Source organism: Tripterygium wilfordii, chromosome 7 (genome assembly GCF_013401445.1).
Source record: "Tripterygium wilfordii isolate XIE 37 chromosome 7, ASM1340144v1, whole genome shotgun sequence".
NCBI classification, from domain to species: Eukaryota; Viridiplantae; Streptophyta; class Magnoliopsida; order Celastrales; family Celastraceae; genus Tripterygium; species Tripterygium wilfordii.
The window spans coordinates 4,926,867-4,954,490 of record NC_052238.1 but is presented as its reverse complement, the minus strand read 5'-3'; the positions used below and the strand labels follow the sequence as shown (position 1 = coordinate 4,954,490).

Genomic DNA, 27,624 nt, shown 5'->3' with positions numbered 1-27,624 from the left:
ATTAAATTGTGCCACGTAGGATAAAGGAGGAGAGAGAATAATTTTGAAGGAGGAGAGAGAATAATTTTGAAGTGCTTGATATTTCAAGCATCACTGTGGATGCTCTTATCTTTGAATTTTTCCTAAGCATATTAAACGATGTTACCGGTTCTTGCGCGAGTCAAAAATGCTTTTTTCCTTCTTTTTTTTCTCCTTAGAAATGTTCACTAAGAATCAATGGCATAACCAGAATTTTAGTCCAGCAAGAGCATCAATACACCAAACTAATACAAAAACTTTATTACAATAAATATGCCAAATTAATATAATAATTGTGTTCAATCGATCACGGCGATTCTTTTTTTTTTTTTTTAAATTTAGAATGCTCTATGAGAAGAATATAATATTTCAAGAAATAAAATTGAGGAGGTATTCTGCATTCTGTCCCTTTATTTTTTTTCTTTCTTTATCAACACTGTAATATTATTTTCTATAAAAAAATCAGTAGTGTTACGTATCTCTAATAAATTCAACCATAACATGTAATTAGATAACGTAATATTGTTATGACTAATTATGAAATAAATTATTAGGGATACAAATAGTTTTCCAAAAAAAATTGAGGGGGCACGTATCTTTCATTAGCAATGCCACTGCTAAAAATAACCGACCAATAACATGTTATTGTTTATTAATTTTAAAAAAGGAAAATATTTATTTAACCATTTGCCAACAGGCCCAATAAAGCCTTTATGTGACCCATTAAAGTTCAAAGAAACTAGCCCAAATATTCTTAGGCTTGTTTTCGTGGGCTTGTATCAGATCCACTGGTTCAAGGAAAATATGGCCCAAAACCATTATGACAAGTTTCTTTTAAGGAATACATGGTCTAAATGCCTAATCATGCTCAAAACCCAATGACGACTGTTTGGTAATCCCCGCGTGGTCCTTGTCTTTTAACAATCCGATTGTTCGCGGCGGACTCCCCGAGAAAACAAAGCTCAACCCCTTTATTATAACCCAAACTGATAGACTGTAAAGTGAACAAGGTCGTAAAACCCGACCCACCGAAAGCCGATCTCTCTAAAGCAAGGGATTTCTGTCGTCGTCTTTCTTTTTTTGGGTTGAATCGAAATGGCTTGTGCAAGCTTTGCTAAACTTAGCGCAGCGTCGTCTCAGTGGATCGGGCAACAGTCCTTTGCCCAACGCCCCGGATCATCCACTCGCCTTGCCACACGCCGCGTCTTCGTCCCGATCCGCGCCAGCTCATACACAGAGGAACTCGTTAAGACCGCCGTGAGTCTATTTCTGCATCCTTTACTTTTCCGATCTCTCTTTTTTTTTTCTTCCATCGGACCCTTGCTTTTTGGTTCTTGGTCGATGCTGTTGAATTTTTGTATGTTTTGATGAGGAAAGTGATCTTTTTGTGCTTCATCTACGTCACGGCTCTGACAATTATTTATGGAACTAGTGATGATTTTCAATGATGGAAACTAGACTATCTCTGCGTAGCCTCTACTTACTTTTCAAGTAAACACCGAAGAGACAGCATTCTCGGAGAATCTATAGTGTGATATTGACTAGACTATCTCTGCGTAGCCTCTACTCATTTATGCTTTGATAATTCGCTGAACTAGTCGATTAAACATTGATTTTGGATTTCTTGGTAGTCTTATGAATGCTATTACTCGGATTTGGATTTCTTTATTTGCGTAAACATTTGGAAGTTTCAATTTCAAGACCATGTATTTCTCAATATTTATTTCCTTTGTTTGTGATTGTGTAGAAAACTATTGCGTCTCCTGGTCGCGGGATCCTTGCCATTGATGAATCAAATGCAACCTGTGGAAAGAGATTAGCTTCTATTGGCTTGGACAACACTGAGGTCAACAGGCAGGCATATAGACAGCTACTGCTTACCACTCCTGGCCTTGGTGAATATATTTCTGGTGCCATTCTTTTCGAGGAAACCCTTTACCAATCCACAACAGATGGCAAGACGTTTGTTGACTGCCTGCGAGATGAGAATATTGTGCCTGGCATCAAAGTTGATAAGGTATGTATTTCATGATTTGCCCATGAAATGTTTCAACTATAATTACTTGATATTAATTTTCTGTGCTGTTTCTACTATTTTGTTGCAGGGTTTGGTTCCCTTACCAGGATCAAACAATGAATCTTGGTGTCAAGGTTTGGATGGATTGGCTTCAAGATCTGCTGAGTACTACAAGCAGGGTGCTCGTTTTGCCAAGTGGTAAGTCGGTCTATCTTTGCTTTGAGCATTGGGGAGTTTATAATGTTGCCTATGAATGGTTCTTGAGTTACATGCATTAGCATATAATTTTTGTTTGCATAATTATGTGTGTAGGAGGACAGTTGTCAGTATTCCTTGTGGTCCTTCTGCTCTGGCTGTTAAGGAGGCTGCATGGGGACTTGCACGTTATGCTGCCATTTCTCAGGTATCACTTCACCTTTTGAGACTTCCATCAAATGGTAGTAACTAAATATGGCAGAATAAGAATTAAGAAAGGAGACATTGCATACTTATCTAAATTATCATGGAATGACCGTTATCACTCTCGAGGCTCTTTGATCTTGCATTCGAATAGATGCTATTTTGTTCTTTGGCAAAATGTAAACTATTTTTGCTCTTTCTTATAATTCTTTTATATTTTTTGAAGTTAACGATTGTTCCAAACTTCCGATTTTTTTTTTGGGTCTGATTTTATTGTAAACTTGAATTTAGCTATGCTTCCCCAGTTTCTTTGCTACCTTCGATAGTCGTCCCTTGACTTTTGGTATAATTCACCAAAGGTTGGAATAAAGTAACTACTTTGAGGTGATATTTTTGTTAGCCATATTAATTGTTCTATGCTTGTGTGCTTCCATATTTGTATTTTTTGACTGGAATGCTGCCTTTAACAGAGCCCATCTTCTCTTTCCTCCGTTTCTTTGGTGCAGGATAATGGTCTTGTACCTATAGTGGAACCTGAGATTCTTCTTGATGGAGATCACCCAATTGAGAGGACATTAGAAGTGGCAGAGAAGGTCTGGTCAGAAGTCTTCTACTTCTTGGCCCAGAACAATGTTGTGTTTGAAGGAATTCTACTGAAACCCAGCATGGTAACCCCAGGGGCTGAACATAAGGAGAAGGCTTCTCCGGAGACGATTGCCAAATATACGCTCACAATGCTTCAAAGGAGAGTTCCTCCTGCAGTTCCTGGTATCATGGTAAAATGAGCAGATCCTTCCTTAAATACAAGTCATTTTAGTTCTTTTTTTTGTAGGTCCTGTTTTCTTTGTGAGCTATATACCACGGAATCGGTTCTCTGGATATATTTATATGTACTTTCTGTTAAGGCTTTTAGGAAATCTTGACCAATTGAGGGAATTTCTTGTCATCAAAGTTGAGCGTGATATTGCCTTGGCATAAATTAAGAAATGAAAATCAAAGCAAATTGTCAAAATTGAAGGAAGAGAAAGGAATGTAGTGATGAAGTATTTAAGCCGATTATTTTTCAAGAAATATATAATAAAAGATCGAACAACACAAATATACATGTGATTGGCCTAGATGAGCTCTCAGAGTAGGGTTTTTTCAGTTGAATTGAACCTTTGCCCTTGTATCTGCTGCTTGAAAGTTATGTTATCAGTTTGAAGATTGTAGAAGCTTTTGGCATATCTTCTGCCAAGTTTGACTATTCTATCTTCCCATTCATATACATTCAACATTTTGATCTGTAAAATGTATCTAATATTGACTTTTTTTGTACTGTTTATTTCTCAGTTTTTGTCTGGAGGACAGTCTGAAGCGGAAGCAACACTAAACCTGAACGCAATGAACCAAAGCCCCAACCCATGGCACGTTTCCTTCTCTTATGCACGTGCTCTGCAGAACACTGTTCTTAAGAAATGGCAAGGTCGTCCCGAAAATGTGGAAGCTGCACAAATTGCACTTTTAGTGCGTGCTAAGGCAAACTCCCTTGCTCAGCTTGGAAAGTACTCTGCTGAGGGTGAAAGTGATGAAGCTAAGAAAGGAATGTTTGTGAAGGGCTATACATACTGAGCAAAGGTCAAGAAAACTCGTCTTTTGTTATCATGTACTCGTTTCCCATTTGTTTCTTGTAAGTTATGGCTTTGTAAGTTATGGATGCTAAGAGAGTTAGAGCATTAGATAAGTTGTTGCCTTCTCTTTTTCTTTTATACCGGAGAGCCTGAATAATCTGAGATGGAATAAGTTTTTTTGAATCTCTAACCCTTGAAGAAGAGGGGTTAGTGGGGGGTGAGAATGCAATAATTCTTATGTTTTATGAGTTGTTGCAACTGAAATTCTATGGATGTTTTGTTGTTATCACACCTCAAATAGGGGCTTATGTCACGTGTCACCGTCCCTTTCTACAGCAAAGAGGGGCATATGTAACGTGTTACAGTCCATTCCCCCTAGTTCCTTCCTCTGCAGCAACCCTTTAGTGGGAGGAAATGGTGGGGCAGTACTTACCTTGAAGCCAACAACCTGACCTGTTCAGGTGCATGGCTGGTGCAGATGCGAGCAATTTGTTTATGGAAATACACCTACCAAAGTGAACAATTGTAACCGCCTCCCCCACTCGAACCCATGACGTACCCAAGTTATCATCTAGTTGGTACTCTTTAATAAATTTATGAGGTTGATGTGTTTGCTAGCCGGCCTATCCCACAAGAGATTGGACTAACTAGTTCAGGCAAAGAGGACAATTCCTTAGTGGCCGAAAAATATTCAGCACATTAAAAGGCGCGTCGGCCATCAAGCACATCAACTCACGAATTTATTTCAAGAAAATATCCCGCCTCCTCCACCGAACCCATGACCTATTACTCTATTAGTGATAAAAGATGGAGTACCAAGTTACCATTTAATCTACTTGGCAGGTTGGTTTTCGAAATATGCTGTGCATCACAGTTTATTTAGAGTCGTTATTAGAAGGAAAATTTATGCCAATATTTATGTGCATGGGCTTTTTTGAATCCAATTCTAACTTCTTTTCTGTTTTTATTTTTTGTAGCCTTCACGTTTATGGATGCTAACACATTTTCTTGTTAGGGATCAGAAGCTTTAAACTATGTACAAGCTACGATGGTGTATGTTTCCTGCTATGATTGGAAAAATACTTCAATATGCAACCTTTAGTTCTATTCACGGGCAGTTTTTAAGGACTGGAAGTTTTGGGTAGTAATGGCGCATGATTTCCATGCTCGAGCCTTGGTCTGTAGGCATTTGGTTAAGCGATAAAACCACGTTTGTGCGTCCAATTATATATCTGCAGATGCAATCAGGTACAATTTCATAATTTTCATATATTATTTTTTAGTTATTCACCAAATAATTTCTTTGAATCACACTGGCGGACGTTTCCTTTTTCTCTGCCTATCCTCTTCAGCTATAGCAATTTTCACAACCAGAAAAGAAACTCTCACTCTGCTTATTCTACTCAACAGAATCCATGAAAGGGACTAACTCAACCCCTGCTGAGATGGTAGCAACTTCACCCACCCCACCCCCACCCACCATTACCTACAAGAGAAAATACACAATTCACGGCAAATTATGCTCTGGTACCTTTCAAGGATCTAAAAGGAGCAGAGCGCAGAAGTCGGGGGATATCAAGCAAATCAATCTTTAATGCCCAAAAAATATTAGTGGGCATCTTAGCTTGAATTTAGAAGCCTCTATGATCACTTGCCATGATCACTTCTGTTAGGAAGTGAATGGAAAGGTAGAAAGCTTCCTCTTCCATTTGGTCCTTCCTCTCACTATTTCTTCATTTTTAGGCTCTCCTTTGACTTGCAGGAGATGTGTATATCTTACTGGCATCGTATCTAAGGATCCCAGTAGATCATTTCCCACAATAATTTCTGATGCTAAAGAGAATCCGTTGAGTAGACCAATGTCACTGCTTCGTTTCACTCCATCGCTCAAAATTCCATCTTCATCTTGTTCGCATAGTGATTGGACTATGTCTGAACTTCCACATTCCCTTCTATATTCAAGTGTGATCTCAGAAAGTTGATGAGTCTCCAAAACTTGGTCCGGGATAGCCTGCAGATAAGAAAACAGGTGAAGAAATCAAAATTAGAGGCAGCCATGATAGGAAGTAATGTAAGCTTGAAGATTGTTGGTGTTGTTTGTAGGGTACCTCGAGCATCCACTTCACATACTTGACATTGTTTACATGATTGTTCATATCCAAATCGCTCCTCTTTGGCTACAAATTGAATAAAATATGGTGTTTAGTGCCCTGGTAGTCTTTTCTTCACCTAGAATGAATTCAAAATGTTTGGTTGTAATGTTCACCTTCAAGTCAGAGTTACCATATGTGGCTTCATCCAACTTTCGTATTTTTTCGGAGACATCATCTTTGATTGCTTGCTTCTCTATGAACCAAGGGGAAATCTCAGCTCTCACCTCTTCTGGCATCTTTGATAGGCGCCTTGTGTGCTGGTTCATCATCACCCAAGTGCTGTTTCATGTTTTAAGATATCAGTAAAAGCTTGTGTGTAAGTGTAAATGATGAAGATGGGAGATATCATAGACCAAAAGCCATGGAAAGTTCTATTAGGAACCTAGTAGCACGTGCAAAGATGTGGCCCGTAGCTTGGCTTCGGATGAGCCAGTCTCGTCGCATTCCATGTTTGCCTGATGCTCCAACCCATGTGTCGATTTCCAGTACCTCACCCCTGCAAGAAGTTACCATATACTTTATTGACATTGCCTTATTACATCTGGACTCTGTATGTTACTTAGGGGGTGGAGGTGGTAGAAACATACCAGATTGGATAGTGATCAACTTGAAGTTGCATTCTGGAGACAACCCAAATGAGATTGTTCCTCATCATTCCATGTGTAGCCCCGAATCCATTGCCCAGAAGTCCCGACATCCAGACGTGATTCAATGCTGTTTCCTACAAACTCATTGAATGCTTGTAAGAACACATGTTAAGGAAATGAACAACTTAGCAAGTTCCAAGTGTTGTTTTTTTTCTCACCTGAAATAGGTTAAGTATGCTCTCAATTGTTGCAGTCTTGTCAGGACCAACTTCGTTCGAACGGATAACAACTGTCTGCCTGTATCCAACACTACCTTCGATCATAAGCCCCTGGCGATGAGGATCAACAAACTGTTTCTTGGTTGGAATATTTTGCCTTATTCTCTCTCTTGATATGCAGCCGTTTTCACCAACTGCGGTGAGAGTGGTGGTGGCCGCTGCAGCGCTCTGTTTGAGCCTGTCAACATTAGCTGGTCTGGTTGGAGTGCCGTTCACTCTAACGTTGTTCAGATTGCACTCATTTCTGTCATGATCACCGCCATAGGAAGAACCTCTGGTTATACAAAAGGTTGTATAAGTGACACTATAAGCCATATCCCCTGTCTGATGTATTATGTCAAGACAGTTTGAAACAGGGGAATGGGTATGGAGAAGGATTTATAGCATTGGACGGAGTAGCCTAAGGGAAAATTCCAGACTAGGGGATATATTAAAGAGAGCCTTGTAGCAATTCAGAGAATTGTTTTCGTTGCAGCTAAATTTGAGGCTTTGGCATCTTAGTAGGGACCGATGTGACGCTCTGTGACAGAAAAGGGTTCATTTCTTTCTGGGTTTTCTGTGCATGAGAACAAAGAGGTTCACTTTGGTCGGAAAACACTCGCCTGTTGTTAATTCGAAGAAGACAGAACAAGGCAGTTGGGCAAGGAAGAAAGTAGACAACTCCAGAGACACAGAAAGACAAATAGTCGAATGCTTAAATCAAAGCTTGATTTCTCAGCTAAATTTCAGACATGGCGATGTCTTCAAAGAGACAAGGCATCGTGTCCCTCGCTTCCAAGTTTGATACTTGTACCTGCATTCATTCCCTTTATTTTTCACATGTTTGAAATTACTTATTCTACCATTAATTTGTACCTGTGTCATGGTAAAAGTTGAATCAAGTGCCCAACATTTGGTATCAAAGACGCCCGACTCGGACGAGGCAACCTATGGAATTCCATGGAACGGGCACGGGCACGGGCTCTTACACTGAAGAGCTCCAACTTTGAGAAATGAAGATGTTTCATTGATTTTACATGACAACAAAACAACCACATCTGCCAAACTCAGAAATAGCAAACAAAGGAACGCAAAAACTTTGCCTCAGGACAAATCTTTCAAACAAGACAAATCAGCATTCTTGCAACTGAACAACCATGCACCTAGGAAAGCAAAAATAATAATAAAAAAAACTGTTACCATTCCATCAGTCTGCCCTCACAGCTCTATATGTTATGCGATTATTAGAGGGAAAGCAAAAACAGCCGAAATCAATTACGGGTACTGCAAAATAAATGGTTTTTTTTTCACGAAATAAAGGATAGAAGACCAAACAAAACAAAGAACAAACCTGTTTAGCAGTAACAAGTGACGATATCTCTACTATGAACACGTAAGATAATAAAACTTGAGGAAAATATCCAAACGGCTTACCATATTATATTCACCGTAGGACACTAAAAGATGAGTAGAACTACGATAATAAAATCAGATACCTGTTTATAATGCAAAGATGCTGATATCTGGGCAGAAAGGACAAAAAAAATAAACAAAACAACACACCAGTCTGGTAGTGTGGTACCAGCAATAGAAATAGTTTCCACAACAATCCTTTCTTCAAATCTATAAATTAAGAAAACAGCTCTGGAATGTTCATTACAAAAGTTCATCCGAGCATATATGTACCATTTAAAACAGACCCCAATTCGCTCCCAAACAACTGCACCTGTTCAAATTAGCCATTCATCTCCATGGGCATGTATTCTCACACACCAATAAGAAACACCTCACATATTTAGTGTTGACCTTGTAACAAACCAACAGCTGTATGAATTTAATTTTGGGAAGGGCCTAGGTAGAAAATCCGTCAGCACCTTTGAATTATGATCAGTTAAGAGTAAATGTATCAACTCGAGTCCACTTGAAGAACAAACTATGCTAACCATGAAAATTTTTTTGATTAATTAATCGCTAGCAATGCTACAAGGTACGAACTTTGTGAATGTCCATTTCTCTCTGCTTTGATGAGTCAATGGTGAGCCATAATAATGGAAATTATTTAATAACAAAAATATGAAAAAATATATTTGTTAGTGATTTTTAGGATATGTTAATCAACAACCAACTCTAATTTGAACCAATTTAACTCAACCCTGTCCTTACAGTTACAGGCCACCAAGCATAACTAAATACAACTTGGACCTGGATTGTACACCAAGTGTTATTGGCATAGGATAAGGTAAAATCATTTCTTCACAAGGATGAGTTTGATTTAAACACCAATCCAACAACACCTGCAGTAAAAGCACAATGTGCAGCCCAGCATTCCAAGTTCTCTCGGGCTTGACCACTAATTGGACCAGGAACAGGCCAACAATTATGAATCTACCAAATGTTTGCAACATCAACAATTATAATAAAAGGCCCCACCACCTTCCTTGAAGTATTTCTCAAGGCATGCTGACATAGATCACCTTAAGAAGGATTTATGCTACGGGAGCGGGGAGCCTACTGATTTTTTTTTTCTTTTTTGCTAAAGCAAGTTTTTTCTTATTATTACTAGCGTGAGAGAGGACTCGAACCTTGTCCTGGTTTAAGTTGCAAGGATTAGTTATGCAACATTTCTAAGAGTTGCTGTTAGTAAAAGGGTCATCCAATATTGTTATGAATATTTGTCATGGACACCTTTTAAGGGGTCCATATTGTGGTTATCCAGAGTCCGGACAACTTGTCGGCTGTCGATAATTACCTTTCATTCTCCAAGAGGAATTACCAATGTCACCCAACTCAACCTGGCAATCTTAAAATTTCCTTCCTCCCTTTGCAGGTTAGCTTATTGACATCTCGTAAGCTCCAACATCTGGCAACCCCCCTAATTGTAAACCCTTAGTAGAAACAAAATGACAAAAAATTATAGCATAAATTGTAGTGTGCAAACTATTCAATAACTATGATGGCTATAAAAAGAGAGAGAAAAAACATAGACCACAGTGAAGCTTTAGTGGAAGCAAATGTAAAACTCGAATATGTAATACAGTAATACTTCTTGATACGAACAGTAGACCCATAGCTGTATCATCATAAAAGATCAATTATATCAAACTACAATACTCATTTTCTTGATAGAAATGATTTATTTGTTGATTAATGGTATTGAAAGCAGACAGATGTTCACCTATCATTATACAGCATCCTACTGACAACTGCAACCTAGTAGTCAATACCCAATAGTCAATAACAACTATGGACTAAACATGGATTAAAATTTTGACCTTAATTTCATGTGATACCCTCAAAATCATACGAAAAAATGTAACAATGCCTCCCATCTTCCTTTCTGAAAGGAAATTTCAAAGAATAAAAAATACAATGTAATAATTTCGAAGATTTATTTGAAACAACTTATACAGTTTTAAATTTATCTGTATACCTGCTGTTGTGTCTCTCTCACATAATCTGCCGTTTGATATGAGAAAGTAATGACTTGAATGTTGGATTGGTCTCAAGTGTTACTAAATTGCGGCCAATTCTGTACCAAATGAAATAGTCTTCAATCTCCATATTTTGCGAGACTAAATGGGTACATAAGCATTCGCAACCTCTAAAATCCATCTGCAACAAGCAAACAAGTATACTATCATGACATCACCAAATCCAGAATCTGCATACAAAGTAAAGCACACATTGAAGATAACTTTAAAAAGGAAGAGATTCTTACTTGATCAATCATCCGAAAAAACTTACACGGCTGCTTTTGAGCAGCTTTACAATTTAATGGGATGGATGTCGAGAGACAAGTATGTCACTTTCTCACCAAGCACCTCAAAAGCATTGAACTCCATCCAAGGACCATTAAGTCTTAACTTTTGCCAGAGTGTTCACTTGTTAGAATTAGGCTATCAAGGAACTGACCTGCATACACTTTATAGTCTTTGTTTAGCTGCTTCAACAGTGCGCTATGTGTACAAGAGTCTGGCAGAATTTTTCTACCTAGCATTTGCCTATACAATCTCAAAGCCTCCTGCCAATTTCCAATGCCGCAGTTCTCGTTAATTAGGATAGTGTATGTATACTTATTAGGATGTATACCTTTCTCTTCCATCTCAGCAAAAACACTGTAAGCCTGATCCATTCTCCTTGCCTTGCAAAGACCATTTAGTAGAGCATTATAAGTGATTACATTTGGCATTACAGCTTTCTCCTGCATCTCTGAGAAATACATAAAGGCAAGTTCTAGCCTCCCCTGACCAGCATGGGCATGTATCAAAACAGTGTAAGTAACTACATTAGGTGATATGCCTTTGCTCAGCATATCATAAAATATCTCTCTGCCTTTCCTGAGATGCCCAATTTCGAAGTGAGCATGAATGATGCTAGTATATGTTACAAGATCTGGAACAAAGCCATCGTGAAGCATCTTCTGCAACAATTCACTGGCTTCTTCCAAATTTCCCAATTTACAAAGCCCATGGACAAAAATATTATAGGTGATCAGGTCTGGCGGAAACCCCTTTGATAGCATTTCTTCTTGCAAGCTAAATGCCCTGGCCATGTCACCAAGTCGCAATTCACCCACTATACGGGTTGTGTATGCAAAACGATCTGGAACCAACCCACGATGCAGCATTTCAATGAAAAATTGGTTGGCCATTGCTAGATTTCCCTTCTTGCAAGATCCATTAACCAGAATCGTATAAGTAAAAACATCGGGCAAAATTCCTCGATTAATCATTTCTACTTTGAGCTTCTGAGCAAAATCCAATTCCCCCAACTTACAAAGACCATCTATGAGAGTATTGTAAGTAACAACGGTAGGAACGAGATTTCTACACCTTAACTCATCTAACAACATAAACGCTTCCCCTATGTTCCCCAACCTACAATACCCATGTATTAGTGAGTTATATGAAACTATGTCTGGAGTCAAATTCCTTTTCAACATATCAGATAACTGTTGTCTAGCATCACTCATTCTTCCCCACCTGCATAATCCATAAATACACGTGTTATAAGTGGCTACAGTAGGTGAGGCTCCTGTCATTGCCATCTCTTCACCAGCATCTATTGCTTCATCTAGTAACCCTTTGCTGCAGTACCCAAAAATCAAAGGGTTATACGTGTGTGCTGAAACTTGCAATCCTGATTTCAACATTTCCCCGATCAGTCCCTTGGCCTTCTCCAATTCCCCTTTCTTTGACAGCCCATTAATCAACACATTATATGTCACTGTATTAGGGAAACACCCCCGTGTTTGCATCTCAGTCAAGAGCTCTAGTGCTTTCGGCACATCGCCTTCCTTGCAAAATGAATCCAACATTGTGTTATATGTAACAATTGTGGGCTTAATCCCAGACTCTCCCATGACTTCATATATTTCTCTAGCTTTAACCACCAGATGGTTATCCCTAAGTACCCTAAGAACCCGATTACAATTCTTCACATCAGGTAACAATCCATTTCTCATCATCTTGTCAAAAACCAGCAAACATTGCTCAACCATCGATTTCTTCGTATAAACCCACAACACGAGATTTAAAAGCTTGACTGACACCCCTGAATTCATATATCTATTAATTAAAACATCCACAATAACATGCATTTCTGCACTGATGACCCTCTCCATCACCCAATAAGCTGAACTCATCAAGTTGCTGTCCACAAGAATTTCAAGAATCACGCAAAACGCGATGTCTGACGGTTTATAACCCGGTTGGGTCTCGACCCATCGAAAGAAACGCAAAGCAATTCTAGGCTTCCCTCGAATCATATATAATACTCGACTAAACAATTCTCGGTCAATAACCACGGCTTGAAATTGATTAGATACCCATTTTTTATTGGAAAATGCCCAAGGTTCCTCTTCAATAGTATTGAAGATAAGGTGTCCGTAGTCATTCTCTGTGATTATCGGCGCATTGCTGGTAACCGATGGGCAAAATCTTTGAACCGAAGAAGAGAAAGAATGCAGAAACCTTACCTTGAATGAGAAAGTTCTACACTGTCCGGAGGTGAAAGCTTTTGAAGCTCGTACACAGAGGGTCATTGAGCACACATGCGGAACTATTTGTAGAGCAGCTTAACGATGATGGTAAAGAAAGCACAGATTAAGGAGACATGCGGATTCTGGATTTTGAGGACGGAGTGACATGGAATGACGGCGTAGCTTCGAGCCTTCGATGTGCTGGAGGTCGCGGCAGCAATGGTTCCTCAAACGCGCACGCTCCTAAGTCGTAAGCCAAGAGTTTATACTTTGGTTTTGAGTTCCATTTTGAGCTTGGGTTTCATTAATATTTAAGCCCAGTTTCTTGAAAGGTCAGCAAGTGTTTTCGAGACTTTATAGGAACGGGCCCATTCAGTTTTGGGCTGAAAAGGCCCAATGTTTTGCTTTTACGCTAGCTGTGTCCCATAGGCCATAGATGTCTTCCACGCAGTCGGCTAAATTGCGCCTGGGGCTTGCCCTTCAAAATATCAGCAAATCCAGTAGAAAAAAAAAAGACAAAATATGACATTTAATCCTTCAACTATATCATTGATTTCACTTTCATCTTTAATTTTTTTTTCCTAATTTCATCCTTCAACTATTGAAAAATATTTATTTCATCCTTCAAATGATAGAGTAATCGAAAAAATCTAATATGATATCTACTTAGAAAATCGGAGTAATCCTAATTGATAAATTTTGATAAACGTGAACAATATTATCTATAATATATTAATATCTAATATTTTTAGTGCTTAAATTATACAATAAAATAATTTGAAATTTTGAAGAGTTAGATATTTTGAGAATTTTGTAAGATGACAAGTATAAAATTTAAGTCAAGCAAGATGACATGTGTAAAAATTACGCCAATTGAGATGTCACATATGATTTTTCTGATATTTGAATTATTTGAGAGATGAACGGGATATCTTTAAATAGTAGAGGGATGATTTTAAGAGTAAAAAAAATTTAGGGACAAAATTGAAATAAGGTTAAACTAAATGTATATTTTTGCCCAAAAAAAAAGCGTATAACCAGAGCCAACCGTTCATCGAATATCCATACTCCATTACTGCTTCGATCTTTTGCTGTACAGAACGCAAAAACCATTTCGTGACCCGAAAAGGAGGTACGAAGTGTTAGAATGGAATAGAGAGAGATTGAAAAGGAGAAGAAACTAGAAAGAGAGACGGAGAGATGGGGAGCACAAGTGCTGCTGTCATACCGCATTTGCAATTCCACGATCGGCGCTGTGCGAAGTCCAATAGAATCTGGTTACCTTATTCTTCAAACGTGAACAAACCAATTAGAGGGAGATTGAGACTCGGTGCTTTGAACAGCAGCAGGAAATTGAGTAGCTTTGTTTGCTTTGCAGTTGAAGACGACGTTAGGGATAAACAGCGGGAGTTCAGTAGCGGCAGCGGTGTTGGGTCTGCGGTTGAAGATAGGATTGGTATGCCACCAAACGATAAAATATGCTCTTGCTTAGTTGTTCATATTTGTTGGGAGGGGTGTTTGATGATAATTCTCTTAGAAATTTAGCTAAGGATATATTTATGTTTGTGCTTTTGTTCTTAGTTCTTATAGTCAATTTCATGGTTTGAATGCTGCATATATATTGGACAGGGTTTGTTTAAGGTGGTGCTTTTTTTTTTAGTTCTGAGTTTGGCTTATCATTTATCAAATTCAGAATAAGCAGAAACAGGTAAATCTAATCAACTCCTAATTCCACTTCAGTTTTTCATCCTTCCTTGTCAGCTACAAAGACTCTTTGGAATTTAGTCTATCAGAAATTAGTGGTATGTAGGAACGTAAGTCAGACCCGAATTGAAGTTCATCTGGAATGAGATGACATTGGAAGAGAAGATTTTCTTTTGTGGGATTTGTTTCTTGCTAAAGAAACATTGGAGTAACTTTTCTACCTTGCTGTGAGGAAGCCATGTCGATGGACAAAACTCATTACTCGCGAATTTTGCTGCTCTCGTGTTTAATAGAATTCCAGATTGGCAATTTATGACTTTTGGTGCTTCTTTCCTATTTTCTTCTGAAGGCTCATGTATATCAAGTATCAACTATTAACTTATCTGACTTATGTGTTTATTTTTTACTCATTAACTTTTGGTTCATCATGATCTGGAGATATATAACTAGATATATGGGTTGGACAATGACATTGCTTTCTCAATGGATGTATAGGTGTATCTGCTAGCCAAGAGGAGGGAATCTCAGAAAATTTTGGGCAAAATAATGAAGAAAGCTCACTTTATAATCTTCTTTACCCAAGTAAAGAGGAACTTCCAGATGATAAAGAGATGAGCATATTTGATCATCTTGAAGAGCTGCGTCAGAGGATATTTGTTTCTGTTCTTGCTGTTGGAGCTACTATATTGGGTTGCTTTGCAATTTCGAAAGAACTTATCATTTTTCTTGAAGCTCCTGTTAAAGAACAGGGTGTGCGATTTCTACAATTAGCTCCTGGAGAGTTCTTTTTTACTACTTTAAAGGTTTGAGTAAATACAGTCCTTCCTTTTCTTTATAACCATACATATCATTTTTGTAAGTTGCAATAATTTTACTTGTTAGCAGAAACTTCTGAGACAAATGCATCGTTTTACAAAGTTCAAATGCTGCCTACCTTGGCCAAATGTGTTATCAACTTATCATTCATCTGAAATCCTGTGTTAGTGGTTTTAAGTTTTAACTGTGCCTTGTTTGATTGGCAAATGTTTGAATTTGCTTTGAAGGTTCAGAAGCATCGTGATTTATGTGTCATAGAATTGCAAAAAATGAAATGTTTGGAAGTCTCGGTAATAAAATGATTTTGTATGCCATAATCCTTTTAAGTAACAGGAGTGCCATATACTGAAACTACACCTCGTTCAATGTCAGTTTCAACTTTTTCTCTTGTCTTCAATGCACTAGCTTTTCAGTTTTCATTAGTCATAAGATGTATTTGTTTCATTCAGAGTGGGGAAGTTCTCTATCACGGATCTTTTATCGGCTCTAGAGAATTGATAGCCCCAAATGCATGATACCTATTCATCTAGCTTGCGATTATTCTTATCGCACTCCTCGGAATTGACATTAGATTTCAGCATTGGGCCAAGATAATCACCAACTTCAGCATTCAGACACCCATGAAAATCTATTTCGAATATAATGAAATTTGTAGTAATTCTTATAAATAACATTGCCATATTAATATCCTGCAGGTATCAGGATACAGTGGTCTCCTTTTGGGAAGCCCCTTAATTCTCTATGAGATTATAGCCTTTGTACTTCCAGGTTTAACAAGAGCAGAAAGGAGATTCTTGGGCCCAATTGTTTTAGGCTCATCGGTACTTTTTTACGCGGGTATTGCATTCTCCTATTTGGTCCTGACTCCAGCAGCATTGAATTTCTTCGTTAGCTATGCAGAAGGGGTTGTAGAATCCCTCTGGTCGATTGATCAATACTTTGAGTTTGTACTTGTTCTCATGTTCAGTACAGGCTTGTCTTTCCAGGTTAGAGCTTGTTCTTGGAAGAAATTGCTAATTTCCACAAAATAAATTTATTTCCATTGCGGTGATGTTGATTCTTTTTGAATGGAAGTTTAATGTGCTTCGAAATTGCAATGTTGTTTCAGTTTCCTTCTTTCTTTGGTAAAATTTGTCTCGTTCTTTTTGTATGGTAAAAGGTCTAGAATTTCCCTTATTATCATTGTAGTTGATTTTGCAACAACTATGTTGGAGGTTTTCTATGGGAAAGGACTGAGGGGAAAATGGGGTTACTAATTTTTGTTCATCACTTAATGAGTTTACTGATTAAAGCGGCATTCCTCCTCTTCTTCTTTTTTCTTATTATCTTAATTTATGGTTACTATCACTTTTTGCGGTATAAGAGATCTTATGGCAAAATTCTGCAGTCTTGTGCTATAGAAATTGGAATTATTATGACCTAATGAATGCATACATCAAGGATTATATTCTTTTCCCCATTGCAATAGGAATAGTGATAAAGATGTCGTTCATTCTGTCTCTTCTTCAGGTTCCAGTTATTCAGTTTCTACTGGGACAAGTTGGTTTGGTGTCCGGGGACCAAATGCTATCAATATGGAGATATGTGGTTGTCGGTGCAGTTGTAGCAGCTGCTGTACTTACACCATCAACTGATCCTCTCACTCAAATGCTTCTTGCAGCACCCCTTCTAGGTCTGTACCTGGGTGGCGCATGGGTGGTCAAGCTTACAGGGAAGTGATTTGTTATCCTACTACATCAATGCTTAGGGGTTGTGACCAACACTCGAATAAATCAGTGAGCAATGTGTCGCAGACCACTTGAGAGAGGATAATGGGTTTATAATGTGGATAGTGTATCTTATGTGTACCATAATACTTTTTTCCATCACTATATGCAAAGGAAGATGTCTCAAAGTTGTGAGAATAAGCTGTGGTGTTTGATCACGGCAAGCGATTTCAGTCCAAAGCACTGACAGAAGACAATGACTTGATATAATTTGATGCAGGAACCAAAATTCTTCTCAGGTTCAGCCATACTTTTACAATCTGGAACTCAAAACTAATCATTAAATAATACTGGAGAACAAAAACGAACAAAGTAAAACATATTGACAAAACTACCTGATTCAAACCATGACCTTCACCAAACCACACCATTTCACCTAGTTGCTAGCTTGCTAGCATGGACAATTTACGGTTGATTTGGCATATCAATTGTATTGGGATTATCTAGACTGTATTCCATTTGGCTCAATGAAACCTTCAAAGTGTTGCATGCTTGAGAGAGAACTTCTGAAGAGCTTTCAAGATGCTCAACTTCTTGCTGCAGTTCATTGACATGGCTCACTATTTTCTTCACAGCAGTTTTTAACTCCAGAGAATCTTGCGGAGGGTAAAGACAAGCCCCAATATGATCAATCTGTGATCGGATTCCATTGCATGAGTCCGCTAATTTTTCCAAAGATACTACGAAAGTTTTTGAACCAGTGCCTTTGTCAGTTTCCAGCTTCAGAAAACCAGTGATGGCCCGTATAAGTTCCTTCATAACTTTAAGGGTATCAGACACCACGAAGATCGCTGATTGAACAACTGCCATCTCTTCAAGCGACAAGTCATTACCTAGATCATCACCAGCCACGTTATAAGCATCATCAGGTCCACTGCTTGAAGCACCACCAGAGGGAGCTGGGTTGAGCTCTTTCATCTCGCGAAGGACATCCTTGATAGAAGCTGAATTTTGCGTCACTGCTCGCCCGATCGCTGTGATATTTGTAGTAGGAGTTTTCTTTAGAGCAGAACATGCATCCCACACAACACCAACTAACTGTGGAATTGGGACCTTTCTATCAGGAAATCCTGTTAACATCCATTACAGGAACATTAAAGCAGAGAAATAAAAAACCTTGTTGCCAGATTTAACCATTGGTGTGAGTGAATCACAATGATGTTCGAAGTAATATTCTATCACTACTAAAATGATTAAAAATAACACACAAAATTATCTCATCAATGATAACAAGAAGCTATTATCCTATTTCTCAGTGCTTATGTGGTTGGCTATAGTTAATTATCTACAACTATAAATCCTCCATGCCGATGCCAAAGCTCCAGGCCCTCAATTATCTTTCTGATGTAGTGAAGAATTACAGTTATCATAGAAACTGCACAGAACAGTGCCTAACTTTTCATCATATTGTGTGTGTGTGTGTGTGTGCAATTGTCCGTGGGAGGGAGGGGGGGGAGGATGAGAGAGAGAGAGAGAACCATATAAAGTGACAGAGTCCATCAGCAACCGATTACTGCTGTCAACAACTTTTGATACAGATGACTCTATATAGGAAGAAAGAGTATATCCTGCGCCAACTTTGCTTCCATGAGAAAGAAAAAGTAAGCCCTGTATTAAGTTGAAGTATATTTCTATGCTTTCCTCCAGTTCTTTGGCTTCTGGTGTTTGCCCATTGAAAAGCATTCCCACTGCATTTTAAAAAGAAGACACTGTCGATAATCAATATAACCAGAGCGAATCAATAAGAACCACAATTCACATTAACTTTCCCTCTTTTATATGGGGAAGTAAAGCATAAAAAGGTATCAAAACAGGTCTCAAATCTCCTTTCAATGCCAGATGACTGATCAAAACTATCAAGATATCTTCATCTGAGAGACTGAGACTCATTCTCCTTCATAAAAATCCAGAAAGTAAAGCTAAAAGACTAAGATAGCTGATCAACCATAAATCTACTATTCATTTTATGAACTATCCTCATGTCAACGCCCAGAAAACCCAAAACACAAAACAATAATTGTGCTCCTGTGTTATAAATGGTGACTTAATGATTACAAATACGACTAATTTTCTCAGAGGACACTATATGTAAATATGAAAAACAAGCAGAAACAGAAATTCTTGTTCGATAAAATGCAGAAACAAGAGGAGAACGAAGAATGAAGAAATTGATACCAATAGTAGCGTGCTTATAGATATGGTCGCCCATCTTCACAATCTCTTCCCAGTTCACTTTCTCCGAAGAAGAACGTCGAGTATTATACAAAACCTGCACGATACAAACAGAAATCCTGAAATCACACGAACCACTCCCAAAACCATAGCCGCATATAGTTGAATTTTCCTAAACCACAAAACACACCTCGTTGGTCTCCTTTAGGTTTTCGAAGTGCGAATTGATAATTTTCTTCAGTCGCAGGTGGGACTCCTCTCGCGTTTGCTTTTGCTTGTTCTCCGGCTTCGCCATCTCTGTCTCTAGCTCCCTTGTGCCGTTTGGGTTGAGGGTTTGCCGCTGCGGACTGTGGTAGAGAAGTGGCGTTACGGTACCCCTTTTATAGGGAAAAAAATCAGGGGGTAAAGGTAAAAGACTTTAAAAAGTATCGACATTTCATTGGCCTTACTCTACTTAAATAATGGGCCTGAATAAGATTGACATTTCATTGGGCCCAGTATACTTTTCTACTTTGTGGGCGGATACTTAAATGGATGGAAACTAGTTATTCCGTCCATTTTACAAAAGAGTAACGCTACATCTTAAAATATGACCCTCAAATTTATGTAGTATTAAAATGACATTTGGTTAGTTGCATTCAATAGTGCACATTAATTGGTAGTCACTTTGTGGGGATCTCAAGCAGTTTTCTTACAAAAATCATCACGATAATTTCGAAGCAACCCTGCGGGTTGCCCTTCTCTTAGGGGAAACAGATGAGGAGAAGAGAAGGGTTGCGCCAGTCGTTGTGAGAAGATATGGATGAGAGAGCTGCCCCGCTGGGTGTTGGGGTTAATTTTGATTAAGTGAAATCTCACCCATTGATGTGATTTGACGGCTAAGTTAGACCCGTAAATTAAGACCGCACACAAGAAACCTCATATATAACCTTATACCAAAAATATATTGTCTATTTTGTTTGAATATTGTCTCTTTATAATGCAAATAACAACAAGATTGTAGAGGAGCTTCATCACCATTACAAAAACACTATTAACTACATCAAAATCACGAGTCTAGGATTTACTCCGTCTACTGCCTTGGAGACGTTCCAACGATATAATAAAAAAAATACATCAAATTCCCATTTCTCCTACAATTCTCACCGTTGGAAAATAAACTCAACACTAGTCTTTCTTTCACATAATTAATCCCTTTTTACTTAAATCTTCCTCAAATATCATCTTCTTTGCCTTGTTTGCCTGCAACACCCAAACATCTCACATCAACAAAATCAAACAATATATATATATATATATATATATATATATATATATATGTATGTATGTATGTATGTATGTATAGATATTAAACTTGAGAAATCTGAAAATGGAGGCAAACCTGTTTCTCCCAGTTGGTGCAACTTGTTATGATAGACAGCAAAAGTGTTTACAAAAGAGCACCAACTTGTATTCCAATCCAAAGGCCTCTCCCTCTCATTTCTAACCAGAAACCTAACGTTGCAGCTACTGGAATTCCACATAGATAATAAGCAGCAAGGTTAACTTATGCCCCCATATCTTGCCACCCACTCCCTCTAGCAACACCTGAACAATATCAACAAATATTAGCCAAATTATGCCTCAATTGCTGCAAAATTTATGTAAATAGGCACAAACTGACCTGAAAGAACCCCTTGTAACACATCCAAAATGACAGAGATACATAACAGAGGAGCCATTTTCGCGACGTAGTCCACGATTTCTTTCTCGTCGCTGGAAACATAACCAAAAACATTCCGTGTGGCGAACAGAATTGAGCTTACTATCACGGACTCTGTCACTGCAATAAGCAACACAACGCGGACGGCCATCCGAGCTTTTCCTGGGTTCCCGGCTCCCAGTTCATTTGAAACTCTCGAACTAATTAAACCAAAAACATAATCAAAGTTGGTGAATCAGTAAAACAAGAGATTGAAAATGTGTGTTGGAAAAAAAAACAGACCTTGTTGCAGCTCCTAGTCCATCTGATATCATATTGAGTGCGGCAAAGCATGCGATGCTGTTGAGAAAACCAGTTAATAATATCTTAAATCATACCTGGTGATGATAATGAAATACAAATAATGTGTTGCATAGAAAAATACCAAACAGAGAGGATTGAAGTTTCAAGCTTTGAATTTGGCAGAAACCCGGAAAGCAGCGTAATCAACTCAGTCGACCACCATTTTAGGCTTCACATTATGTCAAATAAGAGAATTCGCATTAGAAATTTTGACATTGAAATCAATTACAGGCAACAAATAAAAAAGTATGAGAGTTAAGTACCAAATCATAACAGCAGAAGGGATGGCAAAGCGAAAAAACTTCCTGACTCCCCGGAAAAGCTCCATAGTCATCGGTGTACGAGTTTTTGCACAAGTAGGAGAAAATTTCATGTACAATCCAAGCAAAATCACATTCAACCAGTAAGAGCAATCGATTGCTAATGCTGCTCCAATGTTGCCTAATCCAGTCTTGAACACCAAAACCCAACAGACCACAATGTGGAAACAGAGAGTAGTGAAAGCGCTTATGAGCAAAGGAACAGTCAAACTCTGCATCTGAAAGTATCGAACGAGTGACTGAAGATTTGCATAGCCAAAGAGCGCAGGGATTAGACACGTTGCGAATCGACTGGCTTCGTGTGAGACTAAAGGGTCTTGGCCTATCAAAGCAAGTATTTTTCCCGTATTGGTCCAAAGCACTGATACTGGGATGCAGACAAGATTTATACAAAGCATGGCAGTGTATGTTTGAGTTCCAAGTGTTTGATATTGTTGAGCTCCATAAGCTTGACCACATAGAGTTTCAAGTGCAGTTGACATTCCAAACTGTAGATTAACATACAATTAGTAGAAAATAAAAAAGCGTTCGTTCAAATGGTAAGTTAGTTGTTTGAATCTCTTAGCGCATGTGCACGAGAGGTTGTAGATTCTAACACTTACTCTAATGCGATTTGATGTCATTTCCATACTGGGTTTGCCCAGGACTTAATCCACCTATATGATTTGCGGATATTACGTGTGGCGAATGAATTTATCAAGACAACGAGAATTAGTAATAAAAGACTTACAGCGAGACTGAATCCAGAGACAGCACAGAAAGACATGGTGATGGCAGTACTAGAAAGAGAGACTTCACCAAGATGACCAACCATCATGATTGCTATAACTTGCAAGGAATATTGCGAAACATTTACAGCCACCATTGGTCCTGCTATGTATCCTACTCTCTTCACTTCCTCCATCAACAACCCCTCCTTTTCTTCTTCTTCTCCCACACAATCATCTCTAACCAACAAACCCTTCTCTAGGTTCTCCGTGTCTCCCATTGTTGTTTCCAGAGAAAGCTAGAGTTAGAGCTGGCTTGTGTTATGACCTGTGCAAGAGATCTTATTATATTTATCCTTGAATCTTACGAAGTACTAATTAATAGGCCATCTGGCCACCATGTGTGTTGTTTTTTTTTTTAAAAAATATTTTTTATTCAAGATTTGAAGGCGGTGGTAGATCGTCGTTGACAATTATGGTTTTGCTTTTTCACGATGACTATACATGCATATATACATATATATATATATATATATATATATTTCTGACAAGTGTTTTCCGAATTAATTTGTTAGACATGCAACTCATGACCTAGAATGTTGAGATTTCTTGGTATTTTATTATAGAGAGTAGAGTTTTTTACTCAAGAGGCATGAGCTGCATGACAGATTTGGCAACTAAGATATGTACATATATATATTGATTGTAGACTTCATAATTTCATATATCTCCACAATCAAATCCAACTTTAATTAATTAATTTAAACCAATCTCGACAAAGATCCAAATCCCACACACACATATATCAAATTGATTTGGATATACTTTTAGTGAAAAACATTGTCAACAAAAATATATTCAACTCGATCAAGCCTTCATTATATGGAGGTTGTGAATTCGATTCCTACATAATTCATATATGAAATTATCATATACGAACTTTGCATACCTAATTTGCACATTATTGCGCTCCCTCATTGATTACTCATTGCACATCTAAAGATCGATTTTTTTTTTGATTTACCTGATTTGAGTTGCCTTTGAATCATGTATATGATGAGATTTATCCGGTTTGATGTAAGCTTGATAGGGTGAAATAATCTTTATTTTAAGAAAAATATGAAATAATTTCAAACAAGCAATATGTATAAATCCATTGAAATGTTAATTTTCCATTTTATTTATGGCATTGTATAGATCAGCACTCTATGATCTTTTTGGTTAGCTTAATTGTGTATTATGAACAGATTGACTAGCCTAAATGGTATACCTTTGACCACATGTTCACGTGGAAACACAGCCTAGCTCTATTTATTTATTTATTTATCCCTCTTTTTTGGGCCTATTTTCTGCATCCCCACAACTTTCTTAAGTTCTTTGACTGAATTAAATATAAATTTTAAGTTCCTAAAATATTTCACTAATGTATTGTCCCTTTGGAGAGTTGGGCCTCTGAAGCCCTATTTCGGGCTGAACATGCAGTTTGTATTTTGGGCTCGACGAAACCCAGAAGCCCGATTAATGTATGTACGTTAAATAAAAGCCCAATTCAAAATTTAAAATTTAAATACGCCAGCTTTGATGGTCCTCCCCTCTTCCAATGAAAGCAAACGATGACGGCGTTTACTCATCATTCGACTATCTGTTGAAATCCAAGAAACTTGATCAGGCCGATGGTGTAATCTTCATCTCCTATGAATATATGTTGAAATCCAAGAAGAAACCCTAACTTGAATGGAAAATCTTGGAATTCCCAAGACAATAGCTCCTGCTGCTGTGCTGTGCTCTGCAGATTCCCTGGTTTGGTGAGACAGAGAGCTCGTGGTCGCCCCATCTTCATACTGTCCGTCGAGTTTGGTCAATCCAAAAGTGGTATGTGATTCATTCTGAAATTTAGCTAGAAAAACAAAGATAGTCGGAAGATTGTGTAATTATGAGATTTTAACTGAATAAGATAAGGAAACAGATTTTGTAGGATGGAACTTCGAATTGGAATTGCATTCTTTGAAGCTACCTATCATTTCTTTTAATTTGTGAATTGATAAATGTATGGTGGAGATGCACTTTGTTCATTCTTTCTCAACTGACAAGGTATACTGCCATTCCGGGGATGATGCAAGGAGAAGAGGGTTTAGTTCTCAAATCTCCGCTGCTCCCACCGCAACAAACAAGACTTGTAGTCGAAGTGGGAGAATCTCAACGAGGGTTTTCTCGAGCAGATATCATTGAAGAAGTACACAAGCAAGTCTGGATAGCTGGGCCTCTTATAGCAGTAAGTTTGTTGCAGTACTGCTTACAAGTAATAGCAATTATGTTCGTTGGTCATCTTGGTGAGCTGGCTCTTTCCGGTGCCTCCATGGCTTCTTCCTTTGCTTCAGTGACCGGTTTCAATGTTCTGGTAAATCAACTATTCTTTCTCAGTTTAGGATGGTGTTAATTTCCTTATGTTGCGACTGCAATAAGGAGCCACAATGTTGCTGGCTAAAGTAACATGGCTGATTCTGGAAAGCAGATTCAATTTTAGTGTTTAAGCAAAGAATGTAAGCGGGCTTAATATTGCTCAAACTGATGCCTCCTTAATTTTCAAGTGAGATTATGATGAATTTTTTTTTATACAAATGTGAATAGCTAGGCATGGGAAGTGCATTGGAGACACTGTGTGGGCAAGCCTATGGAGCCAAACAATACCATATGCTAGGTGTTCACATGCAGAGGGCAATGATGACCCTCCTGGCCTTAAGCATTCCTATTGCAGTTGTATGGTTTTATACTGGCTCCATTCTTACAACTCTAGGTCAGGATCCAGAGATATCGACCAAAGCAGGAACATTTAATAGGTGGATGATTCCTGGCCTTTTTTCCTACGGCCTTCTTCAATGTCTCAACAGATTTTTACAAACCCAGAACATTGTTTTTCCTATGTTGATAACCTCTGGGTTCACCGCTGCTCTTCACATTCTTGTTTGTTGGCTACTGGTTTTCAAATCTGGCCTTGAAAGCAGAGGAGCAGCCCTGGCAATCAGCATTTCTAATTGGGTCAATGTTCTTATGTTAGCGTTGTACATTACGTTATCTCCCACCTGTGTAGAAACTTGGAAGGGATTTTCAAAGGAAGCATTGCATGATATCTTAAGCTTTATAAGGCTTGCTGTTTCATCAGCGATTATGATTTGGTAATCAATTTTCATCTCCTGTTTGGACTTTGGCCATCTTAATTCTTATTTCTCTAACATGTCTGAAAAAAAAAGGTCTTATTTTTCTATCAATAGGCAAGTACTTTTTTTTTGTTTTTTGAGTGACAGCTTGGAATATTGGTCCTTTGAGATGGTTGTTCTCTTGTCTGGTCTTCTACCAAATCCCAAACTTGAAACATCTGTGTTATCAATAAGGTTCTTTTTTTCCTTTTTATCTCTTTATCTTTTCTTAATTTTCCTTCACCTGTACTTGGATAAAATCATTAACGCAAACCAAATTAAAGATTGGCTTACATTTTTGTTCACTTTTTCCAGCCTTAACACTTGTTGGATGGTGTATATGGTATCTGTGGGTCTTGGCGGTGCAATAAGGTCTGTAAAGTTATTACAGTTATATTATCTCGTTATATACCCGTTTTCAATTACATCTCTTACTTCTATATAGCACAAGAGTTTCAAACGAATTGGGAGCAGGGCGTGCACAAGCTGCACGATTGGCTCTCAATGTGATGATTGTTATGGCCCTCTCACAGGGTGCAATAGTTGGAATAACTACAATCTTGGTACGCCATGTATGGGGAAAGCTCTATAGCAATGAAGAAGAGATTATCAAATATGTTGCGAAAATGTTGCCCCTGCTAGCTCTATCCAACTTCTTAGATGGATTCCAATGTGTGCTTTCAGGTATCAATAGCAATGTTGGCACTTCTTACTGAATTAAGGATTGCTATTTGCAAACAATTTTAAGTGTGTAATTGGTACTTGTAGGAGCTGCAAGAGGATGTGGATGGCAAAATTTATGCGTATCCATAAACCTTGTGGCATACTATGTTGTGGGAATTCCAGTTGCTGTGATATTCGCATTTGTATTGCATATCGGAGGCATGGTTGGTCTCTCTCACTCTCTCACTCACCGAAAACACTCACACAAATCGCATTGATGAATTTTTGGTGACTTTCAAAATGGATAAGCAGGGGCTCTGGATGGGAATTATATGTGGATTGACAGTGCAAGTTGTGGCACTTGTTACAGTAAATGCATGCACTAATTGGGATCAGGAGGTGAGTCTATAAACATGTATGAGCTTTTACTACTAGACTACGGGTTTGCCCTAATGAACAGAAAATTAAAAGCTGATAAGACTGGGATAATATTTCTCCTGTGAAAACTGTGGTGATTGTTTTTTAGATGATTTCTAAATAATACTGTTTTTTCTGTTTTTTTCTCTCTCTGTTTCTACCATCCTTCCCAGGCAGCAAAGGCGACACGCATGGTTAAGGAAGCTGAGAATGCCATTTACACGGCGGCATAGACTTGGGTAGCAATAGCAATGAGATTATCCCATTACTCGTATTGTGAGATATTTGGTTACAGACTTACAGGTATGATGTCTATGTAACACAGGGACAGGGATTATTCTTTTTGATGATAGACCGATTGATGAAGAAACAGGAAGAATGTATATGAACCACACCCCTTTGGTCTGATCCTTCTTCCATTAGAGTAGCATTCCATTAGAGTAGCATAAGTTGAAATTGATTTGCATTGCATAAAGGGCCAGTGTCTATGTACGAACAGAAATCAAATTATTTCATTAGTTATTAAAAACAATAAAGGCAGGCATACAATTTCTTCTGCTTGGGAACAACCACAGTTTTGTCTCATCCTTGTTCTATTAGCAGTAGCAGAAGAAAGTGAAATTTTGCGTTGCAAAGGCCAAAATGGGCAAGTGTCTATGTACGAGAAGGGTCAATTTCATGACAAAGATGAAAAAGCAATTATGATTTAATTTATCTATAATGGTACCCTATTATTGGTAAACAAATCATATTCATGAGTCATGACATAAAAAGAAAAGAAATTAAAAAGAGAAGAAAGA

General features: G+C 38.1%; 6 protein-coding genes and 1 pseudogene across 12 annotated transcripts; 3 read left to right on the top strand and 4 right to left on the bottom strand.

Annotated features, from left to right (window-relative positions):
* The first annotated feature begins 898 nt into the window (after nucleotides 1-898).
* On the top strand, nucleotides 899-4,308 carry LOC120002835 (fructose-bisphosphate aldolase 3, chloroplastic-like). The gene is made up of 6 exons (XM_038851677.1): nucleotides 899-1,275; nucleotides 1,766-2,035; nucleotides 2,124-2,233; nucleotides 2,348-2,438; nucleotides 2,941-3,210; nucleotides 3,767-4,308. Exons 1-6 carry the CDS (start codon nucleotides 1,114-1,116, stop codon nucleotides 4,043-4,045), a joined length of 1,182 nt encoding a protein of 393 aa, XP_038707605.1. The 5' UTR covers nucleotides 899-1,113; the 3' UTR covers nucleotides 4,046-4,308.
* Nucleotides 4,309-5,277: 969 nt separating this feature from the next.
* On the bottom strand, nucleotides 5,278-7,994 carry LOC120002301 (palmitoyl-acyl carrier protein thioesterase, chloroplastic-like). Its single transcript, XM_038851009.1, has 6 exons — nucleotides 7,003-7,994; nucleotides 6,785-6,918; nucleotides 6,580-6,693; nucleotides 6,311-6,476; nucleotides 6,153-6,221; nucleotides 5,278-6,055 (listed from the first exon to the last, which is right to left on the bottom strand). The coding sequence occupies exons 1-6, from the start codon at nucleotides 7,375-7,377 to the stop codon at nucleotides 5,714-5,716; spliced, it is 1,200 nt and encodes a 399-aa protein (XP_038706937.1). The 5' UTR covers nucleotides 7,378-7,994; the 3' UTR covers nucleotides 5,278-5,713.
* A 184-nt stretch (nucleotides 7,995-8,178) lies between these two features.
* Nucleotides 8,179-13,275, bottom strand: LOC120002300 (pentatricopeptide repeat-containing protein At1g22960, mitochondrial). Of its 6 annotated transcripts, XM_038851004.1 has the most exons (4): nucleotides 10,760-13,275; nucleotides 10,472-10,653; nucleotides 10,314-10,378; nucleotides 8,179-9,901 (listed from the first exon to the last, which is right to left on the bottom strand). In XM_038851004.1, the coding sequence occupies exon 1, from the start codon at nucleotides 13,082-13,084 to the stop codon at nucleotides 10,901-10,903; it is 2,184 nt and encodes a 727-aa protein (XP_038706932.1). In that variant the 5' UTR covers nucleotides 13,085-13,275; the 3' UTR covers nucleotides 8,179-9,901; nucleotides 10,314-10,378; nucleotides 10,472-10,653; nucleotides 10,760-10,900. The 6 variants fall into 6 exon arrangements, with proteins under 6 accessions (XP_038706932.1, XP_038706933.1, XP_038706935.1 ...); XM_038851005.1 differs by lacking the exon at nucleotides 10,314-10,378 and having other exon boundaries at nucleotides 8,179-9,926; XM_038851007.1 differs by lacking the exon at nucleotides 10,314-10,378 and having other exon boundaries at nucleotides 8,179-9,913.
* A 783-nt stretch (nucleotides 13,276-14,058) lies between these two features.
* Nucleotides 14,059-17,448, top strand: LOC120002316 (sec-independent protein translocase protein TATC, chloroplastic-like). The gene is made up of 4 exons (XM_038851039.1): nucleotides 14,059-14,477; nucleotides 15,221-15,528; nucleotides 16,237-16,527; nucleotides 17,051-17,448. Exons 1-4 carry the CDS (start codon nucleotides 14,222-14,224, stop codon nucleotides 17,258-17,260), a joined length of 1,065 nt encoding a protein of 354 aa, XP_038706967.1. The 5' UTR covers nucleotides 14,059-14,221; the 3' UTR covers nucleotides 17,261-17,448.
* Nucleotides 17,449-17,491: 43 nt separating this feature from the next.
* LOC120002315 lies at nucleotides 17,492-19,859 on the bottom strand. The gene is made up of 4 exons (XM_038851038.1): nucleotides 19,670-19,859; nucleotides 19,483-19,576; nucleotides 18,786-18,995; nucleotides 17,492-18,377 (listed from the first exon to the last, which is right to left on the bottom strand). Exons 1-4 carry the CDS (start codon nucleotides 19,772-19,774, stop codon nucleotides 17,713-17,715), a joined length of 1,074 nt encoding a protein of 357 aa, XP_038706966.1. The 5' UTR covers nucleotides 19,775-19,859; the 3' UTR covers nucleotides 17,492-17,712.
* A 633-nt stretch (nucleotides 19,860-20,492) lies between these two features.
* On the bottom strand, nucleotides 20,493-22,833 carry LOC120003089 (annotated as a pseudogene).
* A 1,336-nt stretch (nucleotides 22,834-24,169) lies between these two features.
* LOC120001399 (protein DETOXIFICATION 16-like) lies at nucleotides 24,170-27,230 on the top strand. Of its 2 annotated transcripts, XM_038849711.1 has the most exons (9): nucleotides 24,170-24,422; nucleotides 24,642-24,948; nucleotides 25,179-25,723; nucleotides 25,853-25,939; nucleotides 26,060-26,116; nucleotides 26,190-26,428; nucleotides 26,513-26,631; nucleotides 26,720-26,806; nucleotides 26,998-27,230. In XM_038849711.1, exons 2-9 carry the CDS (start codon nucleotides 24,661-24,663, stop codon nucleotides 27,055-27,057), a joined length of 1,482 nt encoding a protein of 493 aa, XP_038705639.1. In that variant the 5' UTR covers nucleotides 24,170-24,422; nucleotides 24,642-24,660; the 3' UTR covers nucleotides 27,058-27,230. The 2 variants fall into 2 exon arrangements, with proteins under 2 accessions (XP_038705639.1, XP_038705640.1); XM_038849712.1 differs by lacking the exon at nucleotides 24,170-24,422 and having other exon boundaries at nucleotides 24,668-24,948; nucleotides 25,183-25,723.
* The last annotated feature ends 394 nt before the right edge of the window (nucleotides 27,231-27,624 follow it).